The sequence below is a fragment of the Eleutherodactylus coqui genome, chromosome 13 (assembly GCF_035609145.1).
Source record: "Eleutherodactylus coqui strain aEleCoq1 chromosome 13, aEleCoq1.hap1, whole genome shotgun sequence".
NCBI classification, from domain to species: Eukaryota; Metazoa; Chordata; class Amphibia; order Anura; family Eleutherodactylidae; genus Eleutherodactylus; species Eleutherodactylus coqui.
Genome location: NC_089849.1, coordinates 104,994,632 through 105,014,757, shown reverse-complemented (window position 1 = coordinate 105,014,757; position 20,126 = coordinate 104,994,632). Strand labels below are relative to the sequence as shown.

At 44.0% G+C, this 20,126-nt stretch overlaps 1 protein-coding gene across 1 annotated transcript in view; it reads right to left on the bottom strand.

Annotated features, from left to right (window-relative positions):
• RAB11FIP4 (RAB11 family interacting protein 4) overlaps window positions 1-20,126 on the bottom strand; it is an 80,459-nt gene that overhangs the window by 45,538 nt on the left and 14,795 nt on the right. Inside the window, exon 3 of the mRNA XM_066587948.1 lies at window positions 3,966-4,051. Within this exon, the coding sequence (XP_066444045.1) occupies window positions 3,966-4,051 (86 nt within the window). The remainder of the gene's footprint in view (window positions 1-3,965; window positions 4,052-20,126) is intronic.

Sequence of the window (20,126 nt, the reverse complement as noted above, 5' to 3'; positions counted from 1 at the left end):
ATGTATGGCCACTGCACAGTACTACTTCTCCGGTATGTATGGCCACTGCACAGTACTACTTCTCCGGTATGTATGGCCACTGCACAGTACTACTTCTCCGGTATGTATGGCCACTGCACAGTACTACTTCTCCGGTATGTATGGCCACTGCACAGTACTACTTCTCCGGTATGTATAGCCACTGCACAGTACTACTTCTCAGGTATATATGGCCACTGCACAGTACTACTTCTGCGGTATGTATGGCCACTGCACAGTACTTCTTCTTCTGAATATATGGCCACTGCACAGTACTACTTCTCCCGTATCTATAGCGACTGCACAGTACTACATCTCCTGTATGTACAGCCACTGCACAGTACTATTTCTGCAGTATGTATGTCCACTGCACAGTACTACTTCTCAGGTATGTATGGCCACTGCACAGTACTACTACTCAGGTATATATGGCCACTGCACAGTACTATATCTCCTGTATGTATATCCACTGCACCTTACTATATCTTCCGTATGTATGGCCACTGCAAAGTACTATATCTCCTGTATGTATGGCCACTGCACAGTACTACTTCTCTCTTATGTATGGCCACTGCACAGTACTACTTCTCCTATATGTATTGCCTCTGCACAGTACTACTTCTCCTATATTGTGGCCACTGCACAGCACTACTTCTCCTGTACGTATGGCCACTCCACAGTACTACTTCTCCTGTATGTATAGCCACTGCACAGTACTACTTCTCCCGTATCTGTATCCACTGCACAGTACTATTTCTCCCGTATGTATGGCAACTGCACAGTACTATTTCTCCGGTATGTATGGCCACTGCACAGTACTACTTCTCTCTTATGTATGGCCACTGCACAGTACTACTTCTCCTATATTGTGGCCACTGCGCAGTACTACTCTTCCCGTATGTATGGCCACTGCACAGTACTACATCTCCTGTATGTATGGCCACTGCACAGTACTACATCTCCTGTATGTATGGCCACTGCACAGTACTACATCTCCTGTACGTATGGCCACTGCACAGTACTACTTCTCTGGGATATATGCCCACTGCACAGTACTACTTCTCCCGTATGTATGGCCACTGCACAGTACTACTTCTCCCATATGTATGGCCACTACACAGTACTACTTCTCAGGTATATATGGCCACTGCACAGTGCTATATCTCCTGTATGTATGGCCACTGCACAGTACTACTTCTCTGTTATGTATGGCTACTGCACAGTACTACTTCTCCCGTATGTATGGCCACTGCACAGTACTACTTCTCCCATATGTATGGCCACTGCACAGTACTACTTCTCAGGTATGTATGGCCACTACACAGTACTACTTCTCAGGTATATATGGCCACTGCACAGTACTATATCTCCTGTATGTATGGCCACTGCACAGTACTACTTCTCTATTATGTATGGCTACTGCACAGTACTACTTCTCCTCTATGTATTGCCTCTGCACAGCACTACTTCTCCTATATTGTGGCCACTGCACAGCACTACTTCTCCTGTACTTATGGCCACTTCACAGTACTACTTCTCCTGTATGCATAGCCACTGCACAGTACTACTTCTCCCAAATCTGTAGCCACTGCATAGTACTACTTCTCCTAAATCTGTAGCCACTGCATAGTACTACTTCTTCTGTATGTATGGCCACTCCACAGTACTACTTCTCCTGTACGTATGGCCACTCCACAGTGCTACTTCTCCTGTATGTATAGCCACTGCACAGTACTACTTCTCCCGTATGTATTGCCACTGCACAGTACTACTTCTCCTGTATGTATGGCCACTACACAGTACTACTCCTCCTGTATGTATGGCCACTACACAGTACTACTCCTCCTGTATGTATGGCCACTAAACAGTACTACTCCTCCTGTATGTATGGCCACTACACAGTACTACTACTCCTGTATATATGGCCACTGCACAGTACTACTTCTCCTGTATGCATGGCCACTACACAGTACTACTACTCCTGTATATATGGCCACTGCACAGTACTACTTCTCCTGTATGTATGGCCACTACACAGTACTACTCCTCCTGTATATATGGCCACTACACAGTACTACTCCTCCTGTATGTATGGCCACTACACAGTACTACTACTCCTGTATATATGGCCACTGCACAGTACTACTTCTCCTGTATGTATGGTCACTGCACAGTACTACTTCTTCCATATCTATGGCCACTGCACAGTACTAGTTCTCCTGTATGTATGGCCACTGCACAGTACTACTTCTCTGTTATGTATGGCTACTGCACAGTACTACTTCTCCCGTATGTATGGCCACTGCACAGTACTACTTCTCCTGTATGTATGGCCACTGCACAGTACTACTTCTCCCGTATCTATAGCCACTGCTCAGTACTATTTCTCCCGTATGTATTTCCACTGCACAGTACTACTTCTCCTGTAAGTATAGCCGCTGCACAGCACTACTTCTCCCATATCTATGCCACTGCGCAGTACTACTTCTCCTGTATGTATGGCCACTGCACAGTACTACTTCTTCTGTATGTATGGCCACTGCACAGTACTACTTCTGCGGTATATATGGCCATTGCACAGTACTACTTCTCAGGTATATAGGACCACTGCACAGTACTACTTCTCCTGTATGTATGGCCACTGCACAGTACTACTTCTCCCGTATCTATAGCCACTGCTCAGTACTATTTCTCCCGTATGTATTGCCACTGCACAGTACTACTTCTCCTGTAAGTATAGCCGCTGCACAGCACTACTTCTCCCATATCTATGCCACTGCGCAGTACTACTTCTCCTGTATGTATGGCCACTGCACAGTACTACTTCTCCTGTATGTATGGCCACTGCACAGTACTACTTCTGCGGTATATATGGCCATTGCACAGTACTACTTCTCAGGTATATAGGACCACTGCACAGTACTACTTCTCCTGTATGTATGGCCACTGCACAGTACTACTTTTCCGGTATGTATGGCCACTGCACAGTACTACTAATCCGGTATGTATGGCCACTGCATAGTACTACTACTCCGGTATGTATGGCCACTGCACAGTACTACTACTCCGGTATGTATGGCCACTGCACAGTACTACTACTCCGGTATGTATGGCCCCTGCACAGTACTACTACTCCGGTATGTATGGCCACTGCACAGTACTACTACTCCGGTATGTATGGCCACTGCACAGTATTACTACTCCGGTATGTATGGCCACTGCACACTATTACTTCTCCTATATGTATGGTCACTGCACAGTACTACTAATCCGGTATGTATGGCCACTGCATAGTACTACTACTCCGGTATGTATGGCCACTGCACAGTACTACTACTCCGGTATGTATGGCCACTGCACAGTACTACTACTCCGGTATGTATGGCCACTGCACAGTACTACTACTCCGGTATGTATGGCCACTGCACAGTACTACTACTCCGGTATGTATGGCCACTGCACAGTACTACTACTCCGGTATGTATGGCCACTGCACAGTACTACTACTCTGGTATGTATGGCCACTGCACAGTACTATTTATCCTGTATGTATGGCCACTGCACAGTACTACTTCTGCGGTATATATGGCCATTGCACAGTACTACTTCTCAGGTATATAGGACTACTGCACAGTACTACTTCTCCTGTATGTATGGCCACTGCACAGTACTACTAATCCGGTATGTATGGCCACTGCATAGTACTACTACTCCGGTATGTATGGCCACTGCACAGTACTACTACTCCGGTATGTATGGCCACTGCACAGTACTACTACTCCGGTATGTATGGCCACTGCACAGTACTACTACTCCGGTATGTATGGCCACTGCACAGTACTACTACTCCGGTATGTATGGCCACTGCACACTATTACTTCTCCTATATGTATGGTCACTGCACAGTACTACTTCTGAACCCTTCCATGCTCTTTCACATGAATTACCTGATAGTAGTAGCCAACATAGTGGGGCGAGTACTGTGGGGACTTCCTGTTAACCCGGAGGATGCCCTTCAGCAGCTCGTTACACCCTGAAATGAGAAGAGCCAGTAGAGATCATCATTATTAGGACCATAGCAAATCTAACATCATCATCACCCATATTTTAATCGTCATTATTATCACCCATATCATTGTTACCCATATCATTATCACGCATATAATCATCCTTGCCATTATTATCACCCATGTCATCATTACCCATATTATAATCACCCATATCATTATCATCATCATTATCACCCATATCATTGTTACCCATATCATTATCACGCATATAATCATCCTTGCCATTATTATCACCCATGTCATCATTACCCATATTATAATCACCCATATCATCATTGTCATCATTAACACCTACATCATTGTTGCCCATATAATTATCACCTATATCATCATCATTAACACCTATATCATTGTTACCTATATCATTATCACCCATAATCATGTTTTTATGAGCGTGTCATTGTGCATAACATGTATGCACAGAAAATACAGCAGAAAACACTGTTGTGCACACAAATATGCAACACCTGATGTGCAAAAACATGGCCCAAATGCGTGTGCAAATGCTCATACGCTTGTGTGAATCAGACCTTAGGCTATACAAATATTCTATAATATACTGGTATCTTTCACTTCGCTACAGTCCTTTTTCCTTCCGATTAGCCGAATCATGTGCTGCACTGTATGTGATTGCTGCACGAATCTCTGGCCTCAGTGTCTGATGCCAAGGATATAATAGTAATAATCTATATTTTTATAGGGCCAACATATTCTGCTGCGCTTTACAAGTCAGAGGGAACGGAGCCACAATCAGACGTTACATACAGTATAAAACTGATAGACTATGTGAACAACAGGGGTGAGGGTCCTGCTCACAAGAGCTTACAATCTGTGAGGAAATAGGAGTGACACAAGAGATTGCAGAGTTTGTTCTCTACAATGGTCAGCCATCTTTATACAAATAGAGTAGTATATGTAGATCTGTATGAGACGGTCACCAGCAAATATCTGCGTATATACAAATAAGAAGTGCATTAGGGTGTATGTGGTGTGGGGGACTCAGTAGGGTTGAAGGGTGTCAGGTTTCCAAAAGGGAATATAGAATCAATGTACAATAAATGGAGTAGAGTTAGATTAGGGAATATGATGCGGAGGAATCATCCTGTTTGTGACGCCACAAGCTCCGTCCTGCAGCATCCAAAGAGCGGGCCCACAGCCGAGGAGTTAGTGGGGTAGATTGAGGCCTTGCCACGGGGCTCTACCCTTTCCTCCCCTGGGGATAGCTAAGTTACTACTGGGGGAGTTTCACAGGGAAGCCTAGTTTGTGGTTTTCCTTAAGTCCGCGTCACTCGTGACGCCACCGTTCCATCCTGTGCGGTGAATCCAATAGTTGGAAATAAGTAGTCCGCACACAGGGATAACTTTGAGTAAAACCGGGAATGGTCATTAGAGCTCGTTTACTCCAAATAAAGATTACAGTCCAAAACTTTACATACGCCAGCAGGACACAGTTGTACACACAATAGTGGTGTGACAGGGAGGATTCACAGGATGACAGACGAGTCCACAGTCCCAGTTATCTGTGGGGTTCTGTTTCAGGCCACTCTTTTTCTCTCTCCAGCTCTCTACCGGTCAACACTCACATTTTGGATGTAGCACTCAGCACTGCATGGCAGCTCTTCTCACTCTTTCAGTCCTCCAAATTAATAGCAAGAAGGCCTGGGTGAATAGGGTCCAGGGCACACATCCAGCCACCGCTCAGCCTCTTCCATCCTGGGGAACCTCGTAGGATGAGGCACAGTTTCTCCTACTCACTACAATGCTCTCACTTTCCCAGGCTCCAACCAACTTGCAGACTCTTCTCTAGACTGCCTCTGGTTAACTCCCTCTGCACTCTCCCTTAGACTCCCTTGCATTACACCTTGCAAACACATATATCAAACATGATCACGTGATACACAACAAGATACATTTTCCAGACCTAACCCAAACATTAACCTATTCAGTGCTGCAGGGGTGCAATACACATCAAAAATGCGAACACATTGAAGACACTGCCAATACCATTGCACAAGACAAACATATTCATACTTATGGAGTGGCTCGGTTAACTCTGGGCCACTATAGTAGGCCTTCCTAAAAAGATGTATTTTTAGGGCACGATTTAAACTATGGACATCGGGTATTAAATTGATTGCCTAGTGTAGCGCAACCCAGAGAACTGGTGCAACCCAGAAAAACTCTTAAAGACGGGAGTAGTCTAAGGGCCCTTTTACACAAGACAACGTGTTGGGCACAGATGCCCGACAGGTTGTCTCAGCAATCGTTCCAGTGCTTTTACATAGGAAATAGCATCAATAGGGAATAGATGCAAAGTAGGCCGGGAAATGTTCCAGCCCACCCGCCTCCATTCACAATAACCAGGCAGTAGTTCAAAAGTCTGTTTATACCGGCCAATCTGTTGTTCAGTTTTCTGCATGCAGAAACCGAACGACGAACAAGAAGCGAACAAGAGAACATGAGTGTAGTGACTGGTACATGGTGAAGGCATCAGTGTAGTGACTAGTACATGGTGAATGCATCAGTGTAGTGTCTGGTACAGGTTGGAGGCATCAGTATAGTAACTAGCTCAGGGTGAAGGCATCAGTGTAGTGACTGGTACAGGGTGAAGGCATCAGTGTAGTGACTGGTACAGGGTGAAGGCATCAGTGTAGTGACTGGTACAGGGTGAAGGCATCAGTGTAGTGACTGGTACAGGGTGAAGGCATCAGTGTAGTGACTGGTACAGGGTGAAGGCATCAGTGTAGTGACTGGTACAGGGTGAAGGCATCAGTGTAGTGACTGGTACAGGGTGAAGGCATCAGTGTAGTGACTGGTACAGGGTGAAGGCATCAGTGTAGTGACTGGTACAGGGTGAAGGCATCAGTGTAGTGACTGGTACAGGGTGAAGGCATCAGTGTAGTGACTGGTACAGGGTGAAGGCATCAGTGTAGTGACTAGTACATGGTGAAGGCATCAGTGTAGTGTCTGGTACAGGTTGGAGGCATCAGTATAGTGACTGGTACAGGGTGAAGGCATCAGTGTAGTGACTAGTACATGGTGAATGCATCAGTGTAGTGACTGGTACACGGTGAAGGCATCAGTGTAGTGCATTATATGGTTCATTGCATAATACCACTGAAAAATACAACTTTTCCCACCAAAAAAGAAGCCCTCAGACAGCTACATCGATGCATAAATAAAAGAGTTATGATTTTTTAAATGTTGGAAGGAAAAATGGAAAATGGGTAAAAAAGGGCCGTGTCCTTAAGGGGTTAATAATTGTCTGGATCCCTATAGTAACATAGTATGTAAGGCTGAATGAAGACATTGTCCATCTAGTCCAGCCTGTCTATCCTCCTGTGTTGATCCAGAGGAAGGCAAAAAAAACCCCAAGAGCAGAAGCCAATTAGCCCTTTTGGGGAAAAAATTCCTTCCCGACTCCCTAATGGCAATCAGACTGTTGCCTGGATCAACCCCTAATAGTTCCTACCTGCCTGTATACCCGGATTGACAATTAACCTAAGATTTATATCCTATAATGTCCTTCCTCTCCAGAAAGACATCAAGTCCCCTTTTATACTCCTCTATGGATTTTGCCATCACCACTTCCTCCGGCAGAGAGTTCCACAGTCTAACTGCTCTTACAGTAAAGAATCCCCTTCTATGTTGGTGATGAAACCTACTTTCCTCTTATCGTAGCGGATGCCCTCTTGTTACCGTCGTGGTCCTGGGTGTAAACAGATCATGGGAGAGATCCTTGTATTGTCCCCTCATGTATTTATACCTAGTTATTTGATCACCCCTTAGCCGTCTTTTTTCTAATGTAAATAATCCCAATTTGGATAGCCTCTCTGGGTATTCCAGTCCCGTCATTCCATGTATTAGTTTAGTTGCTCTTCTTTTGAATCCCCTCAAGCACTGTGACATCTTTCCTGAGCACCGGTGACCAGAACTGTACGCAGTATTCCATGTGAGGCCTGACAAGTTCCTTATATAGTGGCAGGATAATGTTCTCGTCCCTCACCCCTATACCTCTTTTAATGCACCCCAAGACTTTATTTGCCTTTGCAGCAACTGACTGGCATTGGTTACTCCAGTTTAGTCTATTATCCACTAATACCCCCAGATCCTTTTCCATATCACTTTTCCCCAGTGGTACACCATTAAGTGAATATTTGTGACATCCGTTTCTCCTGCCCATGTGCAGAACCTTACATTTTTCAACATTGAACTTCATTTGCCATTTTTCTGCCCAAGCCCCCAAGCTTATCCAGGTCAGTTTGTAGCCGCACATTGTCCTCCGTTGCATTAATTATATTGTATAATTTTGTGTCATCTGCAAATATTGATATTTTGCTGTGCAGCCCCTCTATCAGGTCATTGATAAATGTTGAACAGAGTGGGGCCTAATACTGAACCCTGTGGCACCCCGCTAGCGACTGTGGTCCAAGCAGAGTATGAACCATTTATTACCACCCTCTGCTTTCTATCTCTGAGCCAATTTTTAACCCACTTACACACGTTTTTGCCCAGTCCAAGCTGTCTCATTTTGTATATTAGCCTATTATGTGGCACGGTGTCAAAGGCTTTAGAGAAGTCCAGATATACGAGATCAATAGATTCTCCCTGGTCCAGCTTAGTGGCTGCTCCTTCTCCAACTACATTTATTAATAGAATTAGGTTCATGTGATCTGTGCAAGTTGAGAGATCCAGAAGCTCCAGAATACTCTTGTTATTCTAGTTCACATAATGTGCAACTTCTGTTGCAGCATTGAGAAGGATAATTCATTGATTCTAAGAGAGGATGACATTTTGGACACTATTTTTTTTCTCTATTTTAACCCTTTCAAATTCAATTAGTATCTGGTTTTCCTAGGGGGCTTACTCTTTTTCTGCCATTATACAACGCCGCTAATACTGTATGAGATGACACGTTGGATAGGCTCCGACAGCAGAGTGGCTGGCAATATACAGTAAGAGAACCCCGACGAATGTCTTCCAACATTGGAGCTGTACAGCCTTAAATTGTAATGTCTTCAGACGTCAGACAGTGGATTGGAAAGGGTTAAGTGTGGCCTGTGAAGATCTTTCTGAATATTTGGTTCGGGTGCATTTGCAAACTTTGACTGATGATCAGAGGGTGATATTAGAGGCTCCTTTGACACTGAATGAGTTAAGGGGTGCAACAGCAGCACTTCCTAATAAAAAGTCGCCCGGGTTGGATGGTCTTCCAGATTAAATGTTTAAGTGCTACCAGGATAAGCTTCTGCCACATTTATTGACGGTGTTTAATGCGTCATTTCATGAAGGTATACTTCCACCATCAATAACAGATGCTAGGATTGTTTTAATTCCTAAACCAGGAAAATATTCTTTCTCTTCCCGGTTTCTTTTGTCCGATATTTTGTTGACCGCTGATGTTAAAATCTTGGCGAAGGTACTTGCGAATAGATTATTTTTAGTGATGACTCATTTTATACATGAGGATCGGTCTGTCTTCGTGCCAGACAAACCAACTGCTATTAATTTAAGGAGGTTATATCTGAATCTTAAGGCTTTTTCAGTTTGTGGGGGCAGGGTTGTTTTTTACTCGACACTGCCAAAGCTTTTGACAATGTCAAGTGGAATTATTTGTGGGCTGTTCTTCATAGGATGGGTTTCGGTGAGAAATTTGTGGCATAGGTTTGTCACGTTGTGTTCCTGGGACCTCGGGTTCTGTGGGTTTCCAGGAGCACAATGCTTCAGCTGTGGTTGGTTTGGCTGGCTGATGGTGTGGAGTTCTCCCACCAGCCAATCATCATTGGTCTTGTGCACATAAATACCAACCCCTCTCACTAGAGGGTGCTGGTCATTTTGCCAATTATCCATTCATTTCTCAGAACCCTGGTGCTTGGACTCATGCATGTTCCGTTTCGGTGTAAATTGCATGCATGAGGTTCCTGGTGGGATTCCCTTGTGGCTATTTGCTGATTGGAGCAGTGACTTGTTCAGTCTCTGCTTACAGGTGTTTAGACGTTAGGTGTGAACAATGTCTTGTTCTGTGTTTGTAGGTGTGCAGACACCTGGTGAGTTTTATGTTCTATGTTGTATTCTCCTGTGTCTGTAGGTTAGCAGATAGAGTAGGGACTCACTTGTTAGAGTGGGCTTGTGAGCTTATGTATTTTGGTCAAAAGCTCCCAAGCCCACTTATGAGCTTATTTCTTTTTGGGTTGCGTTCATGTAGGTTGTTGTTATCAGGGAGTCTCAAGTGCAACAACTGAAAGGGTGGAGAAAAATACGTGGGGTGGGGTTAAATGACAAATTGGTTTCTAAAATGACTGGTTGAAGCCCCCCTATAACTGTGAGAGAGGGATGAAAGGAACAAAAAAGGGATTCTATCTAACTATTACATTAATAAATTCTGGAATAAATTTAAGCAGATTTTGCAACTAGATGGATTTACCCCCCTCTAGAGGAACCCTAAATTGTCTGTTTTTTAAGTTGAAGGGTTTTTCATCATGGGAGTGGAGAGGGGTAATCTTTTTGGAACATTCTAGAAGACTTTTTAATAGTTTTGAACAGTTTAGAGAGCTTTCTGATGGTCCTCATAGTTATTTTTACAGTTCCTTCAGTTACGACACACGTTTGCTGCTCAGGCCCGGTCAGTATCTGTGTAAGGCTGCTCTCACACAACCGGATTTGAATAGTGGATTCCGCGGTAATACGCGGTTCAATCAAATGCATTGGATCATGCAGTTCCGCTCACATTAGCATGTCTAAATTGTGTAATCCGCTCGCAGAAAATAGAACGCAGCATGTTCTATTTTACTGCGGATATCCGCGAAATAGAATCCATTGTTCTCTATGGTTGTAGATATACCGCAGCCCATACGCAATTACATTGCATATGGGCTGCGAGAACCCACGTCATGTGCAGTACAATTTCGCCGCCATACGTGGCTGTATGCAGGATCACGGCCGGGCTCACAGCTGGAATCCGCTGCGGGCCTAGCCTTACAGTAAAACACCCTTGGTGTATTTTCTTGGGTGTTCTGGAACTACAAAGGTGTAATATCTTATTTATATACCCTGTTCCCCGCTGCTACCCCCCTGCGCCGCCACGCCTCCCCCCACCCCCCGGTGACCCCCGAATCTTTTCACCCGAGTACTGAAGTACTCGAAAATCGCGGTGCTCGATCGAGTAATTACTCGAAACGAGTAGGTTCGCTCATCTCTAATCTCTATGTATCTCAACAAGTGTCAGAATTGTATTTAGTGCATAGAGTTTTTCAGACTCCATTAAAGCTGTTTAACATGGATATTAGGTTAAACTCAGACTGTCCATAATGTTACATGGATGGTGTAGATTTAATGCATTCAAATGAATTTTGGGATAGGGTACTAGAGAGAAGTCCAATATGGACAAGATATATATTTTTCATTAATTCTAGAACGTGTATACTGGGTATTGTAGATGGGCAAGCTCTTCTGGGCATTCAGAGAGCATTGTATCAGGCACGGAAGCTGATTACTGCCCGTTGGACGCAGCCTGCGCCCCCTCACCGACAGAAGGAGGAAAAAAGGTTGTATTCTTGGAAAGGGAGATACATAAGAAAAGAGGCTGTTTGACTTAATTAAAGGGAAATTTGGGGAAGATAGATATAAATATATAATAGATAGTTTATTTCATAGTGCAGGTTGCATTGAGGTATTGTAGAAAAGCTGACAGGATTTGGAGGGGGTGAAGGAGAGCGGTGAGAAGGTGGAGAAGAGTAGGTTTTTTTTATTTTGTTCTTTTTTTACTTTTTTTTGTATGTGACTAAATATTTTTTTAGTTGGGAATGGGTATAATTATGATTGATTGTACTGTTTGGGTGGAGTTAGATGCTCTATGTATATTATACTTATGCATGTGTAAATGTCATGAAATTAAGGGGTAATTGTATTCAAAAATATAATTTCAATAAAAATGATCTGATAAAAAAAACCCCAAAAGCCGACACTCTTAGGCCTCATGTCCACGGGGAAAATCAGGCCCGCTACGGATTCTCCATGGAGAATCTGTAGCGGGTCCCTCCTGCCCCGCGGACATGAGGCATAAAAATAAGAATAAACTTACCTCTCGCCCGCTCCGGATCTTCCCTTCGCCGCGGCGTTATCTTCTCTGCGTCGCGGCCGGATCTTCTTTCTTCGGCCCGGCGGATGCGCAGGGCACGTCGGTTGCTTGCCCCGCGCATGCGCCAGCCCGAAGAAAAAAGAACCGTCTGCGACGGAGAGAAGATGAAGCCGCGGCGAAGGGAAGATCCGGAGCAGGTGAGTAAATTCCGATTTTGGTCTCCCGCGGATCCGGACGGCTTTCATAGGCTTCAATAGAAGCCTGCGGGAGCCGTCCCCACGGGAGACCTGCACGAAAATGGAGCATGGTTGAGATTTTTTCATGCTCCATTTTAAAAAAAATCACTTTTATTGACCATCCGCGGGTATTTATCTACCCGCGGGTGGTCAATGAATCCCTATGGGGTGCGGATCCGCGGGCAGGAGAAGTGTTAAAATCCGCTGCGGATTTTAATTCTTTTTTTGCCCGTGGACATGAGGCCTTAGAGGTGCAACTGTTAAAACAGGGCCTTACTCCCCACCTAAATGGTGCTCAGCCTGAACTGTAAGCTCATTCTCTCCTAGCCTGGGCATCATTGAAGCAAAGCTGTTAGGTGGTTAAAGGAGAATTCAGGGCAGGGAATTTGTGTTCCTATAACAGATAAGGATGTGCTGGAAAAACAAAGAGTCACGGATGTCTGTGTGAAAAACTCAGCAGAGGTGAATTGTAACTGGAAGAAGACGCCATGGTGGTCTGTGCCAGATGGAGAATACATAGAAAAGTGTAAAACTACAACTAAAGATTACATCACCTCTAAGTCACTGAATTTAATAGTTTGTCCTTCGTCCCAGCATGCAGATTTGACAGATTTGCCTGGACGAAGGACATCGCGTTATTTCTTCGCAAAATTAGATGGAAGAAGTTTTTCGCCGTGCAAAATAGGGGAAAATTGAAAGAATTGGGTTTGGACTCTGATGACTTACCTGGTCTGGAAGCTCTTGAAGCCCTTGAGAGAGAAAATACTAGAAAAGAAGGAGATGGCCCGTTCACCGAGCTTAAAAATAAGAGCTCAAAAAATCCACCAGCTAACACCTCCACGCACATTGACATTTTTGAGAAAATTGTCTTCAATGAGATAAGGGACATTGAAGTTCCACAGAGAATCAAAAACAATCTTACACCTGATGAATTAAGAGCTCTGGAACTAATTGAAAAAAATGAAACCCTCATAATCAAACCATCAGACAAAGGGGGTAACATCGTTGCTTTAGACAGATCCCAATATATCACAATGTGCAAACGAATTCTGGAAGACCGGGATACTTACCGTAAATTAACATCGGATCCAACCGATACATTTCTAACTGATCTCAGAAAAATCTTGCAACAGGCCAAGGCTTGGGGTTGTATTAATTCCTCTGAACATGATTTTCTCCTGCCAGCTCATCCCAGGATCTCCACCTTTTACAGTCTGCCCAAGGTCCATAAGGGCCTGGACCCCCTAAAGGGCAGACCCATAGTTTCTGGGGTGGAGAATCTCACACAGAATGCAGGAATCTACATAGACCGTATATTGCGTCCATTTGTCACGGCGCTTCCATCATACGTCCGTGACACTACGGACGTATTACGGTTGATAGATGGAATTCATGTTGAACCCGGTACCCTATTGGCAAGTTTAGATGTAGAAGGATTGTATAGTTCTATCCCCCATGATATAGGGATTAAAGCGGTTGGACACTTCCTGAAGCAGAGAGGAACGGCATACATACATCACAACCAGTTCGTTGAAAATCTCCTGATCTTCGTGCTCACTAAAAATTACTTCCTGTTCGAAGGCCATCTGTTCCACCAGCTCAGGGGCACCGCGATGGGGAGTCCCTGTGCCCCTTCGTACGCAAATCTGTTCCTGGGCTGGTGGGAGACACAGATGGTCTTCACAGAAGAGCACACCAAGTGGACAGATAACATCCCACTTTGGTTGAGATTTATTGATGACATCCTGATCCTATACACTGGAACCAAGGAGTCATTCATGGAGTTTGTTGATGTTTTGAATGACAACTCAATCAACCTCAAACTTACCATGGAGATCCAAGAGAACTCTATTTCTTTCTTGGATGTTTGTATCAGCAAAACTAACGATGGCTACCTACAATCCTCTCTCTTCAGGAAACCAACCGCTTCCAATAGCCTGCTTGCCTGGGATAGTGCCCACCCCTATTCCCTGAAAAATGGGATACCTAAAGGGCAGTTTTTGCGCCTTAGGAGAAACTGCTCAGATTCTAAGGACTTTGAAGATAAAAGCACGGAGTTGAAAAACAGATTCTCAGACAGAGGTTATCCCACTAAATCCATAGAGAAAGCATATCATTTCTCTAAACAACAAAGCAGACCAGAACTGCTAGTCCCTAAAATTAAGAACCCAGATAGTCAATTACGTATCATATCCACTTTTGACAATGGAGTTCCCTATATGCGCAACATCCTTTCCAAATATTGGGGGATTCTCCAAGAAGACCCGGACCTTAAAACTATATTACCTCCAAATCCGCTCCTAACCTTCAGACGGGGTCGTAACATCAAGGATAGAGTAGTCAAGAGCCACTTGAAGACACCACAATCTGGTAACTGGCTGACTATATCGAGACCCATGGGTACTTTCCCGTGTTCTGACTGCTTAGCGTGTCGAAATATCCTTAAGGGAGACACCATCAAGAGTGCCTTTACTGGTAAGATGTACACGCTAAGAGAGTTTTTCAACTGTCGCTCTTCCCATTTAGTGTATATGGCAACATGCCCCTGTAAGAAGAACTATATAGGGAAGACGAGGCAAGAATTCAGGCGACGAATTCTTGCCCACCTTGGGAATATACGACGAGGCGACAAAACACCTGTAGCAAACCACATGCGAGAACACCATGGAGGTAACCCTGACCTACTAATGTTTCAGGGGGTAGAATCCATCAGGAGCTATGGGAGGAGAGGTGACCTTGACAAGAGGCTCCTTCAAAAGGAGTCACAATGGACCTATCGTATGGACTGCATACAACCAAAGGGCCTGAATGAAACCCTTTCTTTTGCATGCTTTATATGAACTGGGACTAAACTCTGTCATATTTCTTTCCTGAGTTGAGCAATACATTCTAGTAATCTAGTCCACTTTGTTCTCTTTTCGGATATTTATTAAGAGGATATGAGGTGTTATCAATACACCCTCCTCCTATAAGCGTCATATGAATACAGCCTTAATAGAGTATGCCTAATATTGCACCAGATGTTAACATCATAAATTGACTTTATCTGCCTATATGTATCTAATAAACCCTGGACATTTATTCTGACCACAAGCGTATTAGATTTGATGGTGGAACATGATTCTATGCCCATCATCATGTTGATATCAATAAAAAATCCAACCCTGTTACCTGTATATTTAAAAACATACAGGGGTGGATATAGTCTTCCACTATGTCGGCACCCGGACTAGGTGGCAATACATTATATGATAGCTGTTTATCTACAAGCTTGCCCAACTTTGAAGTCTTATGATCATATACTATTAAAGATATACTTACCTATGTGTACCGTTGGGGACACTCTGGTACCAAATTACCAATAGGGGCACTGAGTGGACGATCCACCTCGGCGCTGTCTATTTGGGCACTACACAACAGCATTATAGGACACCACCAGTCATATCCTCGGCCATGATCATGTGACCATTAGGGGAGGTTACAGACACGGCTCATTCATCATTTTCACCAACAGGACCGGTCTTATGATCGGAGTATAAGTACAACATAAGCCATGTTGATGTAAGGGGTTGATATTTACACCTCCCTGTGATTTACTCTCCTACCAGGTTCGGTCCTGTAGTCAGAGAAGAAACGTGATCGCGCGCACAGGGAAACTATAACTTTTCAAAGTTCTCCCAGTACATTCTTCTAGCACTCCACGTCATCGCGCTTGATCACGTGGGCGCGCGCACGGTGAGGGGATGACAATTCTCCCTATGCACCCTTTCAGCGTCCTACGTCACCACGTTTGATCACATGGGACCGTGGTAGCGCTGCACGCGGAGCCGAGCCCCCATAACAACGGCACGCTTTCAACAGGATCACAACAAGGAGGTGCATCATAAACAAGTCCCTGGACAGTCTGTGGAATACTTCCAAAACTGACCAGCTACCCCACAGCATTAATATGGATCAGTACAACAACCAGTTAAATGTGACAGGTGAATTCAATAAAGATAGGAGATAGAAAAAGAAAAAAAAAAAAAAAAAAAAAAAAAAAAGTGACAGGTGAATGATGTCAGATTAGGTGGAGCTACAAGGCACTCTATTTTAATAGGCTATATGACGACACACCCCTGAATCAAGGGAGGAGTTATCCACTACTTAAACCCTGTTGAGACACACTAAGGGTCATTAGCCGCCAGCCTACCACAGAGGCTGGTGCTGCTACCTTCTCTCGTTCTTATTGCTTTCTAGGGGGGAATCTCTGGGGGATATTTAACCCTTTGAATGCTAGCATCGTCTACCTCTCCTTTACCTTTACAACTTCCGCTACAATCTAATTTTTGTCGAGCAGTTTAAGGACGTTGTTTACTGACTTTTTGACGTCCAGATATGGAATTTGGTTCCTGATGACGCTACTCTAACTGTAGCAGAAACGCGTCGAACCGCGTAATTTTTCTTAAGAAGTGACGTCCTAAGACTATTCCATATAATTGATGGATTATCTTTCCTCTCCTTATTTTGGATTGGAAGTAATCAATTTTGGAATTTTTTCTAAGTTATCAATGGTCTATTCTCCATCAGATATAGCCACATGGGAAGTTATCTATATATAGTGGACTAGATCTGGGAGGAGTGGATCTTCTCTTTTCTGCTGAGATTACCCTGAAGTCTCTATTGGAGTGCAATTTAGAGGGATTTATGTATACCTCTGTGCACTAAACTAGGCTGGGGTAACGTGTGAAGTTCCAAAAATTCTGAACCCAATCACCGAGTTAACCCCTCGTTTAGAGGGCTACGGAGACTTCTCGAGGTTGTTGGTGTTCTGAGAAACTTCTGAACGTACTAGCTAGTTTGACCCTTTGAGTAAAAGGTTATAGCTACACTACATAATTCTGTAGCAAATCACTGATTGTTTTGAACCTTCTATGGTCTACTCCTTTTAAAGCTGTATAGCTTTAAATTCTCTATCCCGAAATACGGCTATTCCGTCATCTCTGGGAATTTTGTTTAAAGAGTACTCTCTTTTAGCTATATGTGTGTCCTATTTGAGACTTGTTCATCAAGTTCTTTTTTATAAAGATTTAATAAAAGTTATATTTTAGTTCTGAACCCTACAGTGACAAAAACTGAATTTAATTGTAGTTTAAGTGACATTTGACTAAGTCTGATCAGCTGTGAACTTTCACTGCGTCTGATAAGTGATGTATTTGTCCACTCCTCAATGTGTTGTCACTTTGCAGACCAACTCTATGGTAGTGTTGTTCTTTCTATACTTTTCTTCTTAATTCACAACAGTAAGGTAGTATTTGGCAATATATGGCGGTATTATTCAATTATGGTATAGTGGCCTTATTTACTTTATCGTGATGTTATTTAGCTATTAAAGAGGATCGCTTCATGTCCTTTGAGACGTAAAACTGTCCGTATAGCTTCACAGCCTGCTCCTTAACTGACTCCTGCACTGTTTGTTTTTCTCCTCCATTCACCTACATCTGTTCCCATTAGTTTTTGAGTCCACTACGAGTCAATCTTTATCATGGAGGCAGTCTCTACTGCCAATCAAACCTCAGCCATTGACACTAGGTGGTGGAGATCACTCACATGAAAACTGACCAGTATTGACTAAAGAGGACTGGATGTAGAACAGAACCATTAATGAAAGGCAGGACTACAACCAGTGCCTGCACATTGTCCAAGGGATTAGATTAGACAAGAAGCAAAGCCCAGTAACACCTGAGGTCCGAACTGGGAGGACAGAGGGGGCAGGCCGGCCCAGAATGAAGGAACAAGAACACATTGGAGAACATAACTAAGTGAAATAGATACAAGTGTACGTGAGCGTTCAGATCCAGGAGGATGAAGGCCAACTTCACACAGGCATATTTGCATGGGCAACATTTGCGCACGCAATGTGCAGAGAATCAACCCATTGATATCAATGGGTTTGTTCACAATTCTATATTTTGTGCGTACATTCCGGTCATGCAAAAGAAAATAGAACATGTCATTCAATGAATGGCTGTGATTGCCTGTGACGAGGAAGCGCTCATGAACCAATCAGAGCACTCGCTTGCTGGAGGCGGGGTACCAGCAAAAGATGCTCCTTCAGTGTTGAGGGCTGCATGTAAGCCTGCCACAGCACCGGAGACCAGCGGGGGGGGGACCTGGATGCTGCCTACAAGGTGAGTATAAGACCCCACCCCCCAAAAATAGGATCCTGTACCTCTTTAGGGGCAAAAATTAATACGCGACAGGGTCTTATTTTTGGGGAAATAAAACTATTGCAGTAGTAAACATGTGTTATGTAAGTAACAATCAGCAGTTCCATCCAGGCAAAACACGAACAGCCAAGCAAGCAAGAACCATAGAGACAAGAGGATACTTAGTATGTATGCAGGGATTAATGAGACTGATAAGTAAAAGTTGTAGAATGTACAGTAGATATCCAGGAAAGACCATAATTTATCAAAGAGATCTTGTTATGGTATATTACCCTTGATACGCCAGCCCGGGTGCCCTAGATCTCACCCACAACACCTGTCCCTGCCTGCTTGCCTCCACTCTTGGCTAAGCCCAGGCGGGCAACTGGGCAGCGGTCCCTACTCTCACTAGGGACCGGAAAAGGTACGCTGGCATACCTGGATGGAAAGGGTGTAGAATACCGACAGAAAAGGCAGATGTAAATAACCAACACGAACAATACTAAGCAGAACTGAGGCAGATAGAAAAACTTGGCAGATAATAGCAAAGTATAGCAGACAAGCTGACAGAAGCAGGAGACCAACAGAGGCAGACTAGCTTGCACACTGAGGAAAACCAATAACTGGCAGTGATTGCAAGTCTCTGCCCGACCTTTAAACAAAAGCCTCCGCTCACGGGCAGAGAGAGGGAGACAGCCAACCCCCAACAGAACGCAACAAAAGGGAGCTTGTGCACGGTGGCTGCACTCACAGGGGATGCGCCCCGACCGTGGGACCCCGCACACCGCCACCCCGGGAGGACCAGCAACAGTCGCATGGTAACAGATCTCAGGTATCCGTTATAATGGCTGGTGATCGTTAAGGGTGAAATTAAAGTCTCCACACTATATTAGTCGCTGGAATTGAAGAGACTCTAAAAATTTAGTCATATAATGAAACAATGATATAGGGTTGTTATTTGGGAAGTAGGAATTGACAATGCATACAGGTCAGTCATATAAGGAACCTAAAAGAAAAGATATCGGCCATGTGGGTCCCGGATCACCTCAGCAATCTGAAGCGTAAGAAATTTTTAAGCAATATAGTGACTTCTTAGATTAAAAAGTGGGATGGTAAACTGCGGAGCACTAGCTGCGAAAATATGGAGGACGGGACCTCTCTGTAAAATGGGATTACTGAGTGCAAATAATGTCAGGCTTAAGTCTAAAGTATTAAATATACGTTTTTTTCCACTTCGTTGGGAAGTTAAACCCCCTGACGCTGTGAGATAACACCTTACGTATAGTTCTCGTGTATCAGAGACGCTGACAAGGCAAGGACCCACAAAGCCATGTACATGCTGGGAAGGAACACAAGAAGCATAATCATAGCGCTAGGGATCAAAAAACAGGAAAAGCAAACTGTGTAACCAGCTGGGGGTAAAAACCAGACAAAGTAACTAATAAAACTGGGAAGATTGGCATATATAGAGTAAACCACTCCAAAACCCAGAAAAGTTGGCAACGTTGAGACAACATGGTACTCTGACTGCGATCTG